Raw genomic sequence first — 19,499 nt, forward strand, 5'->3', positions numbered from 1 at the left:
TTTCCTGGTCAGAGCACATGCCTGGGTTGTTGGCTCAATCCCCAGTAGGGGCGTGCAGGAGGCAGCTGATCGATGTTTCTCTCTCATCATTGATGTTTCTATTTCTCACTCTCTCTCTCTTCTTCTCTCTGAAATCAATAAAAAAAAAAAAAATTTAAAAAACCAGATATGTAAAATTTATAGCTTATTCAATGCTGACAAGTGATATGGGGCAACATAAATAAGGAAATAAAAGTGGGGTACATTTGAGAAAAGACCCAATGGGAGTGAGGGAGAAGATATTTAATGGGAGAGAGTTTTAGGTAGAAGCATCAGCAATTATAAAAGCCTTGGGGCAGGAGAGTTCATAGAATGTTCCAGAAACATCAAGAGGCCAGTGTGGTTGGGAGCCAAAAGAGCAAAGGAGGGACAGGGGCAAAATATGGTAAAATAAGAAGTAAAAGAAGTTATAGGCCAGAGCCAGACCATAGAGTTCCTTGATGTTGGCTTCTGTTTTGAATGAGATGTTAAACCATTGTAGGGTTTTGAGCTAAAGAGACAATGATCTCCCTTAGGATCATTCAGTACAATATATATAGATACAGGCATATAGATATCTGTCTTCACCTCTATTTATATATGCATGTAGATAGATATAGATGTATATTAACCAGGTAAAAAGCGCGAGACTGGTTAAAAAGTTGTTGTCATAATCTAGAGAAGAGGTGATGGTGGTTTGAATAAGAGAAATAGCGGTGCATGTGATGATAAGCGATTGGATTCTGGATACATATGGAGGTAGATCCAATAGAAGATGCTGAATTTAATGCAGTTATGAAATAAAGAAGAGTTAGAGATGACTCCAAGGGTTGAGTGTGAGCAAAGAGAAGAATAGCATTGTCTTTAACGTAGATGGCAACTCCGCAAGAGAATCGGTTTGGGGCAGGGGTTATTGATCAGGAACTTAGTTTGGGACATACTGAGGTTGAGATTCATTTTCAACAACCAGATTGAGATTTAAATAATTGGACTTACCTGTCTTAAATTCGGGGAAACCCTTCCTGGAGATGTACATTTGAAAGTGGTCAGTTGATAGATGAGATTCAAAGGCAAGAAATGGGATGAGATCCCTAAGAAACTGAAGGTAAATGAGAAAGAGAAGAGGTCCAAAGACTACGCTCCAGGGGACTTGAATGTTAAAAAGTTAGCAGGACTGTAGAACCCACAAATGAGGCTGAGGATAAATGGGCAGGAGAACATGTGGTCTGTTCTGGAAACCGAGGGAAGAAAGTATTTCTGGGGAGGAACCGACTCACCTATGTCAGATGTTTTTGAAATGTCAGCATATCATGAAGACTTAGAAATAGCTATCGGGTTTAGCTTTGCGAGGCTAATGTTGAACTCTTTTGACAAAGGACACTTTTTGTGCACTGGTGAGACCACAAGCCTGAATGGAGTGGGCTTAAGAGAACAGAAATTGGAGACCCCACGCGTGGACAATTCTTTCATGGATTTTTGCGATAAAGGGAAGGAGGGAAATGGGAAAGTGTAGCCAAGAGAAACTTCTTTTAATATGAGAGGTAAGTATTAAAATAATTGTAGACGGGTGGAAAAATCCAGTTGAGGAGCAGGATTTGATAGTGAGGAGGGTATCCCACTGCCATGTGCTTATGAGATGATGAGAAGGAATAAGATCTTTTAAATATGTTTTTATTGATTTTAGAGAGAGAGGAAGGGAGAGGGATAGAGAGATAGAAACGTCTATCGGCTGCCTCCTGCACACCCCTACTGAGGATGGAGCCTGCAACCCTGGCATGTGCCCTCACCAGGAATCACAGGGGGCCTTTTGGTTCATGGGTCAGTGCTCAACCACTGAGCCACACCGGCGGGGAAGCAAATGAGACCTTTTGAACAGATGAGGAGATACGTCTTACTTAGTAGTATGAGAGGTTTTCTAAGGAAGCAGTCGGAAATGTGAGGGTGTTTGGCTAGAAATAAAGGTAGGCGAGTACATGTGGGAGAGGGCTTGTAGGAGTTTGCTTCTTTTTCTCAGTGAAATAGGAAACATACTCATCAGCTAAGGGTGAGGATAGGGAAGATAGTTTTGTAGAGATTTCAGGAGAAGATATGAAACATTTGTCTCTAGAGTCTGACATCCTTAAGGATACCCTTAAAGTTGCTAATGCTGAATTGAATGAGACCAGTCAGCATGGCTGTGCATTTTTCTCAGTCAAGTTCATGACCGACTGAACAAGTCTAGAGTAAGCACAGAGTTGGATTTGACTAGAGTTGGGATTTTGCCAGGCATCAATGATTAAAAGAGTGAGGGGCAAGGGACGTGAGGGTGCATGAAATAGGGTGGTTAAGATCAGTCTCCGTGGAATTGAAACTGGTTGAGGGAGTGGGTGAAGACCCTGTGTGGGAGGGATGGTGTGAAAGGGGGAGGCATCTTTGGGTGGATTTGTTGTTACAGAGAAAATGAGTTAAAAGAATGGGTGATGGGAGAGTGGGGTGTATTCAGGTGTATTTAGTTGAGTTCAGGGTAACATTGTGGAATACACTAAGTGGCCAGATTATTATGATCTCTGAATACATAATAATCTGGCCACTCAGTGTGTGTGTGTGTGTGTGTGTGTGTGTGTGTGTGTGTGTGTATTAGAGGCCTGGTTCATGAATTCGTGCATGGGTGGGGTCCGGCCAGCCTGGCCAGGGGGAGGGGACATGGGCGGTTGGCCAGCCTGCCTGCTGGTCGAACTCCTGGTCGAGGGGACAATTTGCATATTAGCCTTTTATTATATAGGATATACACTGAGTGGCCAGATTATTATGTGTTCAGAGATCACAATAATCTGGCCACTCAGTGTATATGTCTGAAGTGAGTGGAAGGGTGGAGGCTGGGTTTCAGGCTGACCAGAGGGGTCAGGCAGTGTGTGCACGTGCTTTTCAGAGTGGCCTGGGTGAGGGGGCATCCGTAGCTGAAAGTCAGCAGCTCGCCATTGCCCCACCTTAGTCCTGGAACAGGATCTAGTAGGAGGAAACGTCGCTTTCTCTTTTTTGCATGAAGATGTTGTAAAGCAGGGGGTGGGGAATCTTTTTCTACCAAGGGCCAGTTGGATATTTATAACATCATTCACGGGCCATATAAATGTATCAACATAAACATAAGCCTGCTCTCTTTGGTCAAACGTTTAATTAACTTACCACTACTGCCTTGGCAGGGCCAGACCAAATGATTTCTCGGGCCTTATGCGGCCCCTGGGCCTGGGGTTCCCCACTCCTCTTGCAAAGGGTGTTCCTGCCGTACAGTATTACAGGATCATCTGTGTGGATAACTGAAACAGAGAATTGTGGTAGAACTAGCATGGAAAGGGTATGCCATTTAGGAGCTGAAATCTTCATACAGTGGAGGGGAGTCATGCAGGAGTTCCTTGGGGGTCAGTACAATGAGGAGGAGCAACTGGCACTCTCGTCTGAGGACTCGAGTTACAATGCCAGAGGCATCTAAGGAGCAGGAAGGGGAATGGGTGCCGCCTGCCCCATTTCTAATCCGGTGGCACAAGCCATGTGGCATAGAGAGGGGCTGCTGCTGCCTGAGAGGGCGGAAGAGGAAGAGGTGTCCATAGGAGCGAGCCAGGTTCTGGAGATTGAGATGCAAAGGGAGTGTGCAAAGCAAAGAAGGGGCTCACAGGAGGGTTTGGGAATGGCGGATCCTGAATGTGAGAGGGAAGAGCGGGAGGATGTCAGTGGCTGGGATGGGGTCGGAGAGAGGGTGAGAGCACTCAGCCAATTATTAAACCAAAGCGTGATAGGCAGACTCCCCTAATTGGACATGTGAATAGGTACACATCTCCAGCTGACGTGACCCAATCTAGAATTTCCTGGCCTCGCCTTTGAAATTGCATTAGGGAAATGGCTTGGGGGGAATCACTGGGAGCATAGTAAATAGCTTATTTCCTCGAGTATTCCTTGATTTGCCCACTTTGCATCTTATTGCAAACCACAACTGCTTCTCGTAGGACAAGTATATTTCTCATCCCTGTAAATGGGATATGCTTATATGTATAGTCCATTAACTTGGCCTTAGGATTCCTTTTCAAAACCTAGATACTGAAAATACTTGTATATTGAGTGCTTATAATGCCCACCCTTTGTAAGCTCCGCACATGTATATGGTTTAATCCTCACAGTAGTCCTGTGAGATAGTCACTCCCAGGCTCTGGGATATTATTTTTTTAGTAGTGAGCAAACACACTCAGAGAAGTTCCATGTCTCGTCCAAGTGGCAAGCCCAGGTAGATGTGTGTAATGTGTGTAACCCCGAGAGCCTGCTGGAACCACAGGGATCACCGAGCCAGGAGCCTTGGATGTAGTTTGCCTTCACAACCTTTGTCCACATCGGTTCCGATTATAAGCTTGAAAACTTGGCCAAGGAACCCTTGGCTTATCCACATGAAGAAGAGGGATGCCACGTGATTTCTTACAAATCCATAATACATTCCCGGAAACGGAACTGGTTTAGGTGATTTTTCTTGCTTACTCTGTGTAGAATACATATTTGAACCAGGAGTTAGAATGGATATAATACCCATACTTCTTACAGCTGTACAAATATACTTTGAAAATATAATCAGAGGGAAAAGGTGGGGCCTGTGGGGGGATGTGTGGACATGGGAGGAAGGGCAGGGCAAGAGGAACGGGTGGGGGGGGAGAGAAGGCCTCCAGCATCTGTTCCTTCCTTTTTATTTTTATCTCACCCCACTCCTCCCTTTCCATTTCTCCTTTGGAATGAAATAGTGGGAGGTACTGAGGTGAATGCTAATAACTATCCATCTGTAATATCCCCTTGTGGCACTCTGAAGAAGAAACCTCTGCCACCATAAGAGTTATTTCAGATTAACAAAGATTAATTGACTTTGGCTGCACCCTTAATTAAAGGGGGGCGGCGGCGAAGCATTTGAAAAGAAAGCACTTGACGAAAACTGGGAAGAAAAAAAAAATCTTAGCAGCTTAATTCCAGTCGGTAGCACTGGAGTCCTTCGGTCGAATGAAGATAAAAACAGCCATTGCCTTGGCCCTCTTCTGGCCATCGGCGGCTGGATTTTAAGTGGGAGTCGCTTTGCCAAGATGTTTTGTTTTATGGTTTTGTTTAAAATTTTTACAGTGTGGGAAAAGGGGCATATTATTGATTATAGAATTTACAAGACACAGAACTATAGTTATGTGTTATGTTTCTTTGACTCCTAAACAGTTTCTCAAGTTAATAAGTAAACTCTTCACATTTTACAAGCTTAGCTCTCGGGATCGAAGAGTGATTTAGGTGAATCACTTGATATATCTTTGTTGACAACCCATGACCATTTATGCCAATATAAGTATAGATCTGTGTCACCCAAAGAAAATATTTTGAATTTTATGGGCTATTTTAGTCAGAGATTTATGGGTGTGTGTGTGTGTGTGTGTGAGTTGTTTTCTGAGCATAATACATTGGTGCATCATAAGTTTGCTCACACATATTAAATTGACTTGCGGCACGTTGCTGGCTGCGGAACCCGTTTATATTTCATATAAAATGATACCATCAGTAGATAGCCTTCACCTTCTCTTTATAAATTATTATTATTAGCAGGAAAACGAGCTGCTCCTTTTGTGGCCCTAATATATTTCATGTTTAAACTCAAAAGCAACCACTCTGTTTAATTTTTTTTTTTAAATGAGGAAATTGGAGATTGTACAATTCTCATCCACAGAGATCAAATGCGCTCCTGTATGTTATTAACCCTAATGGCTTTCAGGGAGGAAGCAGCAATCTGGCGGGGGGATTAGTATTTTAAGTCTCTATTTAGGGGGGGAAATTACAGAGAACATACATCCTACGTTTCAGCCCTTAGGTCCGGGGGTAAATAATGGCTCCCACAGCTGAAGAATTTTCTATGGTCCTTCTTTCATTATTCTTTAGGGCCCGTTCTGCACGGGGGTTTCTGGTTGTGTGATTCTTGGCAGAGTCGTGTGAACTTAATGAAACCTTACTCGGCCCACTCTTTGTTTTCGCTGCCTCCGAGGCCGCACTTGGAGGGGTAGCGTTTCAAAAGGGAAAAGTGCTTTAAGATGGCCCGAGTGTGTGCAGGGGCTCTCGGAGGAGACATCAATTACACACAGATGAGGCGCTTCCTGGAGGAAGGGCGATGTGGACTAATGAGGCCTCGGCGTCCGCAGGGGCAGCCCTGACCGTGTCTCCTGGGCAGCGTTACGCGCAGCTGGGGAGGACCGTGCAGGCTGTGCATTGTGCATGGAGTGTGCTGAGTAACTTTCTTTCTTTCTTTTTTTAAAAAATATATTTTTTATTGATTTTTCACAGAGAGGAAGGGAGAGGGATAGAGAGTTAGAAACATTGATGAGAGAGAAACATCGATCAGCTGCCTCCTGCACACCTCCTACTGAGGATGTGCCCGCAACCAAGGTACATGCCCTTGACCGGAATCGAACCTGGGACCCTTCAGTCCGCAGGCCGACGCTCTATCCACTGAGCCACACCGGTTAGGGCTCGCTCTTTCTTTTAATATATATATATATACTTTTTATTTCAGAGAGGCAGGGAGAGGGAGAGAGAGATAGAAACATCACTGATGAGAATCATGGATCGGCTGCCTCCTGCACACCTCCTACTGGGGATCGAGCCCGCCAGCCAGGCACGTGCCCTGACCCAGACCGGAACCGTGACCTCCTGGTTCATTGGTTGATGCCCCACCGCTGAGCCACACCGGCCGGGCTGTTCTGAGTAACTTTAAAAGCGTCGCCCACCCAGCCGAGGCACACTCCTCGTGGCCTCCCGGCCTTGTTTTGCCGGAGGTGTTTCAGGAGCTTGTCTGTGCTCCTGGTGGCTGTCCGCAGGGTGGCATGAGAGGCCACGATCAGTTTCTCCCTGGCGGCCACTCCCGTGTGGTAGGTGAGGGCGGGGAATCCTGCCAGGTCCCCCATGTTCTCAGGTGAAGCTCACTTGTCTCGTATCCAACGTCTGCATGTTCCTGGACGGCGCTGTTGGCTCATGGTGACACCTGTTCTGCATCGGTGGCCTCGGGGCACCGGAGTCGGGGAAAGTGATGCTGGCTCGGTTACATGTGAAAGCAAACGCAGAGCAACAGCCACGGCAGGCTGTAAAGCTTCCGCTGCCCACTCTCCTCCTCCCCCCCGCTTCCATCCCTGCCCACAGCTTTCACAGTCCACGGGCAGCACGCGGGCCTCGGACATTCCTGGAGGCCTGTCCCTCCTGCCAGCATTTTACTTAACCCGGTGGATTCATGAGACATTATTCTAATAGCACATGTCCCAGGGCTGGGACTCACAGTCCCTTTCTACCTGCCTTTCTGCATTTTTTTTTTAAATATATTTTATTGATTTTTTACAGAGAGGAAGGGAGAGGGATAGAGAGTTAGAAACATCGATGAGAGAGAAACATCGATCAGCTGCCTCCTGCACACCTCCTACTGGGGATGTGCCCGCAACCAAGGTACATGCCCTTGACCGGAATCGAACCTGGGACCTTTCAGTCCGCAGGCCGACGCTCTATCCACTGAGCCAAACCGGTTTTGGCAAGCCTTTCTGCATTTTTGATAACCTTTACGGTCAAGCATTTCTTCCTTCAGCTAAAATCATTTGTGCTTTTACTTAAATGAATTTTCTCCCCTCGCCCCCATTCCCCTCATGATGGAGAGCAGCCGGACATCCTCTAGATCCCACTCCCTTTGTTCTAACTCTCCCAATGCCTTGGCCCGGCCCCTTCAAACATTACCTCTAGGTTACTCTTCTGTACTTGTGTGACCCACCAGGGACCTCTTTTTCTTCCCTATTTCCCCTTGAACTGCGGCCTCTGTTCTTGTATAATAAGATTTATTCAAGAGTCAGGGAAGAAAAGCAAGTTTTCTTGTTAAGTGCAGACAAATTAGCCCATTTAAGTGTACTTTCCCCCTCATTTTCTGTGCTGCGAGGGAAATATTTCATCATGTGGAGATAAGGATTGGAAAGAGACTATGATCTCATAATAAAAACAAACCTCCTCTCAAATAACGTCAAAATTAAAGGTATTCTCGAAATTACTCAGCGCAGCTAGCCCAACTTCAGCTTGATGTATGCAGTTTGTGATTAAAGTTGATACCGGGCCATCCCTGCTCTCCTTCTTGTCGAAAGTGACAGTGGATAACCGTTTCCCCAGCAGCTGGCTGCACGGGACCCTCCTCTCGTGTCGCTGGCTGTACTTGGAGTCCCCTTCCCTGTGTTGGGCATAAAGCAGTGACCAGCAGGCCCGGGAGGGCAGCACTTACCCCTGACCTCCACCGACCTTGTGCCGATACTCTTCCTCCCGCTTTTTTCTATTTCCCACTTTCCAGGTGGGTTGCTGTACTTCTGTGTAGATGTTTCGGGAGCCTGACGCACTGTAGCCCAGGGGTCCTCAAACTTTTTAAACAGGGGGCCAGTTCCCTGTCCCTCAGACCGTTGGAGGGCCGGACTATAGTTAAAAAAAAACAACTATGAACAAATTCCTATGCGCACTGCGGGCCCGGGACGTGTCGGCTGCTAAGCAGGACAGACAGCGGCACCCGGCGGGCCGGATAAATGTCCTCGGCGGGCCGCATGTAGCCCGCGGGCTGTAGTTTGAGGACGCCTGCGCCGTCACAGGCGCTGTGCCGTGTGGGAGAGATAGGTGCTAACGTTTTCCGCACGCGGGCAGCTTATGGTGACATGCTGTCCGTGGCTCTGAGAGGAAGCCGCACCGCTTCCGTGGTAGGAGGGTTAGGTGGTGCGAGGCTAGTGCCTAAGAGCTATGTTTTTCCCATGAAATCTTTCTCTCTCTGATTTGGGTGTGTCTTTTCTTGTCCGAGTTTCCAGGGATATTTTTATGGTATCCGTGGGACAGGTGGAGTGCATTCATTGGGTTGGGCCAATGAAGCAGGCCATAGGTATAGTTAAAGCTTCAGTTACGTTAGGTCTGTTTTATTCATAGGTTATATGGTGCTAAATATTGTCAAGTATCAATACATATGTTCAGATGCTTTCTCCCTGGAAAATTTGTTTAGGGGGGAATTATTATTTCCATTAGTTTATCTATTATTGCTCTATTTAATTGGCCTGTCTTGATATCTCATACCCTTTGAATGTTTTCTTTAATGCAACAGGGAAATTATTTAAATCCAGACACTTATATCTACCTTAGAATAGGAATGCTTTGGGAGAGGACACTTTTCCTTAGTCTAGATCAAAAGAGGACTAAGGAATTATTACTTTATTTTTTTATTTTTTCTGTAAGACATAGAGTTCAGGAAAGATTTAGTTTGGGTCAGATGGGTTTTACCTGGTCTTCCACATCATTTCAAACAGGTGTTTTTTTTTTGGCATGTATTTTGTTGCTGTATATTTCCAGAATATCTGATGCACACAATCTCAAGTGTAACTATGATGTATTATGCAAATTAACCATCACTCCGGTACACCCACAAGTCACGCCCACCAGCCAATCAGGAGCAAATATGCAAAGAAACCCAACCAAGATGGCTACAGCCACAGAGAGCAGGAGGGAGGCTTGGGTTTCCCCGGCAATGGAGGAAGCCAAGCTTTCTGCCTGCCCTTGCCGGCCTAGGCCTCCACTCAAGGCTACAAAGTTTCAATGATAGAAGATACATAAACCCAAACAGAAATGGCGGCAGCCACGGAGTGGGAAAGAGCAGGAGGCTAGGGTTGCCCCCGGCGATGGAGGAAGCCAAGCTTTCCACATACCCTGGCCGGCCCAGGCCTCCGCTTAAGGCTACAAAAAGTTTCAATTATAGAAGATAAATAAATCCCAACAGAAATGGCGGCAGCCACAGAGCGAGCAGAAGGCTTGGCCCCACTCCAGGCTACAAAGTTTCAATTGTAGAAGATAAATAAACCCCAGATACCAGGACCTCCGCTTGGGTCACCAGGGGGCGTGGCTGGCCTGCAAACCACCACAGACCCCTCACCCAGGCCACCCCATGCTCCAAGGGAACCCCACCCTGATCTGGGACATCCTTTAGGGCAAACCAGCTGGCCCCCACCCGTGCACCAGGCCTCTATCCTAGCTAATAAAAGAGTAATATGCAGATTGACCATCACTCCAACACACAAGATGGCTGCCCCCATGTGGTCAAAGGTCCTGCCCCCATGTGGACACAAGATGGCCAGCAGGGGAGGGCAGTTGGGAGGGACCAGGCCTGCAAGGGAGGGCAGTTGTGGGCGATCAGGCCAGCAGGGGGGGCAGTTAGGGGTGACCAAGCCGGCAGAGGAGGGAAGTTGGGGGCGACCAGGCCTGCAGGGAAAGGCAGTTGGGATGGACACAGGCCTGCAGGGGAGAGCAGTTGTGGGGGACCAGGCCTGCAAGGGAGGGCAGTTAGGGGTGACCAGGCCTACAGGAGAGGGCAGTTGGAAGGAACCAGGCCTGCAGGGGAGGGCAGTTAGAAGTGACCAGGCCTGCAGGGGAGGGCAGTTAGGGGAAAACAGGCTGGCAGGGGACCAGTTAGGCATCAATCAGGCTGGCAGGGGAGTGGTTAATGGGTGATCAAGCTGGCAGGTGGAAGCGGTTAGGGCAATCAGGAAGGCAGGCAGGCGAGCAGTTGGGAGCCAGCAGTCCTGGAATGTGAGAGGGATGTCCGACTGCCCGTTTAGGCCCAATCCTGGCCTAAATGGGCAGTTGGACATCCCTTGAGGGGTCCCAGATTGGAGAGGGTGCAGGCTGGGCTGAGGGACACCCCACCCCCGCCATGCACAAATTTCATGCACTGGGTCTCTAGTATATACACACTGAGTGGCCAGATTATTATGATCTCTGAACTCATAATAATCTGGCCACTCAGTGTGTGTGTGTATGTATATTAGAGGCCCGGTGCATGAATTCGTGCATGGGTGGGGTCCGGCCAGCCTGGCCAGGGGGAGGGGACATGGGTGGTTAGCCGGCCTGCCTGCTGGTTGAACTCCTGGTTGAGGGGACAATTTGCATATTAGCCTTTTATTATATAGGATATACACTGAGTGGCCAGATTATTATGCATTCAGAGATCATAATAATCTGGCCACTCAGTACAGGTGTGTGTGTATATACACACACACACACACACACACACACAGAAACAGAAGCTTTTTTTATTAGGGATACTTTCAAATTACCTGCTTGTTAATCTTTCAAAACAAATTGTAGTTATCATGACTAAGCTTTTATAGACCTTGTTTTTCTCAGGTAAAATTACGAGTTCTATACTACTGTTCTTTGAAAGTTACCTTTTAAAAGTTGTGGTCTCACAGTTAGTATTTGGGTCTTGTTCACTGTTTTTCTCCCTGCATTTTATACAGGACTTGGCATGAAAGTGCTTGATAAAAGTTTTACAACTGAATGAATAATTAATAAAAAAATAAATGTGCTCCCTCTTTTAAAATGTGACTGAATCCTAACATGTGGCACACGTGTTAGAATTCATGTGTGGTCGTTGACTTCAGTTTTTCTTTATGAAAACAGTATTAAAGCAATTGTGTGTATCAGGGTTATTTCTACAGATACCCGTGTTGATTTGACAGCATCTAGTATGAGTTTTCAGAAACTGGGAAAGGGGGTCGTTGGAGGGGGAACTGATAGAAATGAGATTGACCCAAGGATGCCCCCTCTCCCTGCCTCGATTGAACCTTCGAACACCCGTTGCCTCAGGTAGCCTGTTACTTACTGTGCAGCCCAGTGAGACGCACGAATCCCTTTGTGGGAGTGACTGTGTTATGCAAGATCCCGGTCTGTTTGTTGGTTCTGTCCCCAAGCAGCTCCTGCTATTCCAAGTAAGCATCGCGATGTCTAAATCTGACTCTACATTTATTTTTATTTCACTCTGCGACCTCTAAACCGTGACTGTCCTCTTAGAATAAGGCGGCGAGTCAGGACAGCAGAAGGAAGCAGTTAGTGGCCGGCCCTGTGTCTTCCACGAACTTGTACAGGACGTTATGTGCTTCCGTCTCCATATTTGCCCGAATGGGCTCCAGGATCATTTAAACATTTTCAAAATAGGGCGTCTGTTTCCAAAGTGAGCCTGGGGTGGAGGGGTGGAGGTGGGCTAGAGAAGGGGTAAATGGGGCTGGGGGGAAAGGGGACATAGGTCATACTTACAACCATCAAGATTTTAAAAAGTAAATAAATAAACTCACCTTTTTTGTGTGCATTTGCATAATGAAAAACTGTGTTTTGCTGACCTCCCCTTCCATGAATTCTTATGAAAAACAGTGATTGAAAGTTAACTTTAAAAAGTGTTTAGGTAAATTTAATGAAAATCAAACGGGACACTTTAGTTTCATAAACATTTATAGGTCAACATGTATAGATCTGTACGTACATCAGTCCCTGAGTTGCTGAGCCTGTGGGTGGTGAGGCAGAAACGTCCCCCCCCCCCCCCCCCGGGACTGTGGTGAATTCGTGCACTAAGTTCCAAGGGACCATGATTAGGGGAGGAGGAAGCCCACCTCAGAGACCGGGGTGATCAGGAAAGTTTTGGGGGAGGCTGTGTGAGTTTGGTCTGTCAAGATGAGTTTGTCCAGTCACCTGTTGAAGGACACTTGGGTTGTTTCCATGTGTTGGCTCTTGTAAATAATGCTCAGTGGTACATATAGACGGTGGAATACTCGGCCATAAAAAAGATGAAACATTGTCAATTACAATGTCATGGATGGATCTTGAGGGTATTATACTTAGTGAAATAATTCAGATAGAAAAGGACAAGAACCATATGATTTCACTCCCATGTGGGATATAAAACAAAAAGCAACAAGTGAACCAAAGAGAAAGTACCAAAAATACCGCATAGCTACAGACAACAGACGGTGGTTACCAGAGGAGGGGGAGAAGCGAGGAAGCGGGGGTCAAGTACATGGAGGCAGAAGGAAACTGGACTTCTTGGGGAGCACACAGTAGAGAATACAGATGTTTATTATAAAATCGTACATGTGAAATTTATATCATGTTATTAACCAATGTTACCTCAACAAACTTTTAAATATATTTTTATTGACTTCATAGAGGAAGGGAGAGGGAGAGAGGAGAAACATCAGTGATGATAGAGAATTATTGATCGGCTCCCTCCTGCATCCGAGGCCTGTGCCCTGACCAGGAATCAAACCGTGACCTCCTGGTTCAGAGATCGTTGCTCAACCACTGAGCCACGCCGGCCAGGCTTACCTCAATAAATGTAATTTTAAAAATCAGTTTGCCAGGCAGAGAGATGGAGAAAGGGTACATGGAAGAGGGACAGTCAGAACAATTGCAGCAAATCAGCAGGTATATGTGTTCAGGGAATCCGGCCGGGTCTCTGTGGCTGCATCAGAGAGGGTGGGAGTGCGGGTGGGGGGGGGGCACCACCAAAATGTGGGACTGGAAGGAGAAACAGAGTCAAGATCAAGATTGCCCTCTGAGCCCGCCCGCCCTTTGTGTCCCAAGTTCAAGGTCAAAGGCCTCTTGCACACCTGCCAATGGGTTAGTAATGAGATTGGAGGGAATGGCACCGTCCCGTCTCCTAGCACCCAACTTTAAAAGTATGAGCTCTAACCCATATTTAAAAGAATGAGCCCTAACCCATGTTTCCCAGCTCAGCCACATTTTCAAGATGCATGGGGAATGAACAAGAGGAGAGAGCGGGGCAAGCTGGAGACCCTGCGGACAGAGGCTGAAATCCAGGCTGCAGGAACCCAGCTGCCCGCTTCTCTGCCTTCGTCCCTGTCCCAGGGTCCCGTCACCCTCCACCTCACTTTGCTCCCAAACAGAATGTTTTGGAGACGGGCTTTGGGAGTCTGAGAGGGAAAGAACGTAGAGGCAGATGAGCGGCAAATGCCAAGGATCCCATTAATGGCTTGAATTTAAAAGGAGCACATTAGCTTTGCACTACGTTTGTGGCGTGCCGAGTCGGGGCAGTCAAGCCATATGTACTCAGAAATAGTGTTTCTGTTGCTTTAAAATTGTGTTCCTCATCCGTGTGTCCACCCCCGGAGGAGCAGGCCGTCCTGTGGGGTTTGGAGGGGTAAGACCCTGGCATTCGTGTTGTGATGGCGCCCGGGCACGGTCAGGAAAGAGCTCCCCTCCTGAACTGAATGCCAAGGAGGCAGCCCCCTCTTCGCTGCACGTCCGTGTCGGACGCTCACTGGCTGGAACATCTGTCCTGATCCTTCAGTTGCTGGCTCCCGGTGCCACTCGGTGTACCGGGGTTTTCCCCACGTCCTTCCTTCAACATGCATTTTCTTTGGCTTGGATTTCAGAGGCCAAACTCAGTCCCTGAGATAAACACTCAGGCAACGGTTTAAAACAAACCCTCTGTTATTTACTTGTCATGTCTGTTACTGAGAAAGCGACAAGAATAAGTCCAAGCGGAAACCGTGTGTGCTGTCAGAATATAAATCTGCATGCACCTGCACAGTCCAACGACGTAGCGTTTTTAGACCTCGCCACCCTCAGCACACCCATGGCACAAGAAGGATCTGTGCCAGACATGCCCAGGTTAACAGCCCACGTTGTCAAGGCGTACACGCAGGCATACCCTTAGAAATCTGGGGACTCATTACATTGTTCCTCACCCATGTTTCTCTTTCTTTCCCCCGCCCTTAACAGTGTTTTTAACCCAAAGGAACACTCCCTTACAGATTCTGTTCTATTACATTTACATTCTTTAAGATTCTACAGTTATTTTATCAGAATTTTACTAATTAGGGAAAATAGTTTGACTCAGAAAAATAGGACTCAATTCCAGAAAGAAGGACTGAGAAAAAAGTGCCCAGGTAGTAAAGGAATTCTTGTAATCCTTCCCCGGGATCTTGGAAGGTCAGATAAAGCAGACTAAGGTTGGTTTAGAGGAAAATGAATCATCTTGGGGGGAAACTTCATAGTATTTCCTGACACTGTTTCAGTTTTATGGATCTGCCTTCCATCTGAAGTTCTAGACCCGAAGTTGAACAAAATCTTTCTTGGGAAACACCGTGTCCAGACATGCGGATCACTATTAACACTGAATTTAATACTGAACCTAAACCAGACAATGCGGCATATATGGCGAAGCTGAAACAGGTGTCAGGATGCAGTGGTTTCCCGAGTCAGAGAGAAACAGAGCGAGTTGACTTGTAAGTTAGGTGTCTGTCACCCTCAACAGGGCAACCGCCGATGGTCCGGTGCCGATGGGAGCGTGAGAAAGCAGGGCACGAGGCTTTCACTCCATGCACACGGATGCAGCGGCTGGTGGTGTTTGATCCTGCTGCATTGATGTTTACCTTTGAAACACTTACGAAGAATATCATTTCCTAAGAAAACTAGTAAATTTGTTTAGATGTCCAGTAGTCAGAAGCACGCTCACATTTTCCATAAAGTCCCTAAAATCCATTTGGTTATCCTTTTCAATTAACTAGTAAATTTCCTTTTTATTTTTAATAGAAATACTACTCTAAGAATGTTAAAGTAATAAAACGTATTTGCTAATGCCCCCTTTACTTCTGGCTAGGCTTCTATCACATTCGTTTAGGTCTGGCCAAATGATGATCATTTCTAACTAGTGACCCAGTGCGTGAAATTCATGCACTCTGGGGGCGGGGTCCCCCATCCTGGCCTGTGCCCTGTCACAGTTTGGGAGCCCCACCATCCATCGCCCCAAAGAGGTAGGCCCCGCCCACCCATCTGGGGTTCCTCGATGGATTGCCCCAAAGAGGTAGGCCAGAGCCGAGGGTCCCACCTCCACACCATACGGAGCCGAGGGACCCCCCCAGGCCTCGCTGTGCTGAGGTCTCTGCTGGGCCCTGCCCCCGGGCCAGGCTGGGCGGAGGCCTCTGGACCCCCAGCCCAGACTCATGGAGGCCTCCGCTGGGCCCCAAGCCTCCTGATGATGGGTTGTGATGGTGTGACACAAGTCCCCGATGCTTCAAGTCCCCGCTCACCTGCACCTGTTGTGCATGCAGCCTGCTGATCGGTTGTTACACGCGAGGGTGTCCCGACCATTTGCATATTGCTCTTTTATTAGTATAGATATTTCTGAACAAGTAAGCTTTGTGAAGGCTTTACAAAGTCCTGCTCCCGCTGTCATGTCGAGGAGAGAAGTGTAGGAGCCTGTGTTTTATGCCAGCCGTGTTTTAAGATGTTTCTTACCTGGAACATTTAGACTGTTTTAAGGAAACATTCCATTGGTATCAAACAGAAAAGGTCACCTGATCTTTAATTCAAGGACTCCTCTCACTATCTCCATGGACAAATCCTTTTGCTACTGCAACCGTCGCCTCTCCTGGGCCGATCATGTTCACCAGCAGCTCTCCGTTTTCTCATGTCGGGGCTGAGTGAGCTGTTCCCTGGACATTCACTTCCTATTTCAGGACTGCCAACGTGATGCAAGGACATCAGGCTGCCTTAGACATTGCATTGTCGGCATCGGTTCTTGGCATTGACGCCAGATATTTTCAGTGGAATATGATGGGCCTGGCCTTGGAATCGAGCTCTGCTGTTCCATTGGCCGTGTGACCAGGGGCCGGTTATTCAGCCTTTTCCATCCTTCGTTTTCTCTCTCCGGTATGGAGATCATACCTGTCCATCGGGCAAGGAAGCTGTGAGACAGAAACGAGATCACGTATGTTAAGTGCCTGGCGTTAATCACTAACCATCATTTTATCTTCCAAAACGTGTTCAGTTTGGCTTGCTGATTGCGTTCTGTACTAAAACAAAACTCCATGAACTCTTTTTCCCCCCAAACATTCTCTTCGATGACCCACACGTTCATTTCTGGCAACATGCTCTTGAGTCTCTCCAAAGCTGCTTGGGTGTTCGCAGCACTGGGTCCCCGAATGCTCCCGGGCCTGACCGGAATAATTCCCAGTCTCCCTTGTTCTGTGTGTTTTTGACACTAGGGTCAGCGTCCGCCTAGGCTGCTGTTCCTTGGAAAATTTCCTTGGATTAGTGTTAACCCCATTGTCCTTAAAAAGCCACATGTTGAGCGTTTACAGTATGTTTTCAAGTTACTTTCTTCCATCTGACTTCCTCTTGCCTCCTGCCTGGGACCCGGGCCTTCCTTCTGCCAGTCACCGTAGTGCTCCCTCACTGTACCTCGTTTCCCAGTACCTCCTTCCCCCGTATGTGCACGGGGTGGGGCCCACACTGCGCTCCTGCAGAGCCTCCCGTGTTAACCTCGTCCCTCCGGCGGAAGGTGGGAGGACGGAAAGACGTGCTGTAGCTCTCCCAGGTTTCAGAGAGCAGGAGGGGAGCGTGGGCCCGTGGGCCAGCCATGCCAGCCAGGCAGTGGTTTCTCTGAAAAGCAGTCTTTTCTAAGGCGGTGTCTTCTGTAGAGTGAGTCTCAGGAAAGCTTGACTCTGGGACAAATAGCCAGTCCTGTTGTCATCTGCCCATGTTCTTGGAAATCATCATCTTCACGTGACACCCGGCACCTTCATTTTATTTTTCTCTTCTCCGTGCTACGTAACTGGGCCCCTCGGAGGAGATGCACATGCCGCCGGGGCCAGAGACTCTGTGGAAGGAGGGGTAGAGGAGTTAGACCACCTCCCAGGTTGCTGGGTTTAACACACTCTCATTAACTTGGATTGTTTCTGCACAATACTGTGCGTGGCCTCGTCTCCATGCGCAGAACTGCTAAGTCTCTGCTGACCCCTGACTCTGGAGGGAGACGTCGTGTTCCTTTTTATGTCCATACCAGGGCCCTGTGACATGGGGCTTGTCCTCAGTCAGGGGTAAGGAAACAGAGACCTGGTGACATGGAACTGTGGCCTCACAGCTATTCAGTGATCCCTTGTCCCAAAGGCAGTGGCTCTTGCACTGTGCTCTTTTCCTTTATCCTAGGAATCCGTTTCAGCTGGAGAAATGCTCCCGGTCAATGACAGCGGATATAAAAACAAAAGAAATTCAGCCCTGGCTGGTTTGGCTCAGTGGATAGAGCATTGGCCTGTGGACTAAAGGGTCCCAGGTTCGATTCCTATCAAGGGCACACGCTCTGGTTGTGGGCTCGACCCCCAGTAGGGGGCGTGCGGGAGGCAGCCGATCCATGATTCTCTCTCACCATTGACGTTTCTCTCTCTCTCTTCCTCTCCCTTCCTCTCTGAAATCAATAAAAATATATTTTAGAAAAAATAAAAAATAAATTTAAAAAGAGGAATTCAAATTAGTAATACCCTTCTCTCTGTGTGTTTCCAGTTTGTGCCAAGCAGGTGCCCGACGAAGCATCTGGCACTCGGGATCCCAGCCTTCCTAACGCGGCCGCGCCGAGCAAGCTAGTGTCCTCCTTTCAGCAGCACACCAAAAAGGCCCTGAAGCAGGTGAGCCGGCGGCCGTGGGCCCCTGTCCCGTGCCTCTGCCACGGAGGCCCCGGGTCTCGTGCGGAGAAAGTAAAGTAAATAGGACATAGCAACCAGAAGGCAATACAAACGCCCCGGATCCAACCACTTCCATAATACTTAGTAGAGTCATTTCAATCCCATACACAGCTACGAGAGGCTTGTTTGAACACTTCGATGTGAAAGAGAAGCGGGGGAAGTATGCCTGGAAACATAGAAGAACTTGTATTAAGATGTTTGTGGGGGTGATTCAGAGGAAGCATACTGGGTTCATAAATGCATTGCCTGTTTTGAAAATAGTGTCTCTGGTTATTGTCTCGTGTTTATCTGAAAGTTGACATAAACAGTAAGCAGAGCCTGGCCGGGGATGGCTCAGTGGTTGGGCATCGACCTGTGAACCAAGAAGGTCATGGTTCGATTTCCTATGTTGCGGGCTCGATCCCCCGTGGGGGCCATGCAGGAGGCAGCGGATCAATGATTCCCTCTCATCGCTGATGGCTGATGTTTCTCTCTCTCTCTCCCTCTCCCTTCCTCTCTGAAATCAATGAAAATATATATTTAAAAAAACCACAGATAATTTCCTTCTCATTACTGAGATGCACTAAGTTACAAGTGAGGAAAACAGTAATTGTGGCTTGCTTGCATCTAGAATATCCGTCTTCAGTGAGTGTGATTTGGTGCTGAATGGAGCTGCGGCGGCATATCATCCTGATACCACATCAGCAGTCTTGACCTGTGTATCCTTGTCCAGAGATAGTGGGGAGAGGTGATGGTTACAAGGCTGAACCCTGGCCTCTGACATACCCTGGTTTCCATTTTTGCTACTCTCTGCGTGACTCTGGGCAAGCCACTTGTATTCTCCAAATCTCAAATTCTGTTTCTAGAAAATGCGGGGATGATCTGAGGACTGAGCGAGGTGGTACCCTGGCAGCACATGGTTGAGTGAGTGTCCGGCCCCCAGTAACCACTCAGTGTCAGCCACAGCGGTCACACCGCCCCTGCGCCTGGAAGGAAAGGAAAGGATGCTTTGGTTAGATGGGGACCTTGTGCGATGGTCATTCTAATGATGTTAATGAGTAGAAGGCTCACATGTTAAACCCTGGATTCCTGGTTTTCCCCTGGGTGTCGGCTTTACTCTGACATTTTATTTGGGTCCTTGAATGATGCTCTCTTCCACCTCACCTCTTGCGG

At 47.7% G+C, this 19,499-nt stretch overlaps 1 protein-coding gene across 2 annotated transcripts in view; it reads left to right on the plus strand.

The window, feature by feature from the left end:
- ASXL3 (ASXL transcriptional regulator 3) overlaps positions 1–19,499 on the plus strand; it is a gene marked incomplete at its 3' end in the record, with an annotated part of 191,422 nt that overhangs the window by 86,015 nt on the left and 85,908 nt on the right. For both annotated transcript variants that reach the window (XM_080683489.1, XM_080683490.1), the window contains exon 5: positions 18,169–18,290. In XM_080683489.1, the coding sequence (XP_080539615.1) occupies positions 18,169–18,290 (122 nt within the window). The remainder of the gene's footprint in view (positions 1–18,168; positions 18,291–19,499) is intronic.

This window comes from Plecotus auritus (assembly GCF_963455305.1).
Source record: "Plecotus auritus genome assembly, chromosome: 8".
NCBI classification, from domain to species: domain Eukaryota; kingdom Metazoa; phylum Chordata; class Mammalia; order Chiroptera; family Vespertilionidae; genus Plecotus; species Plecotus auritus.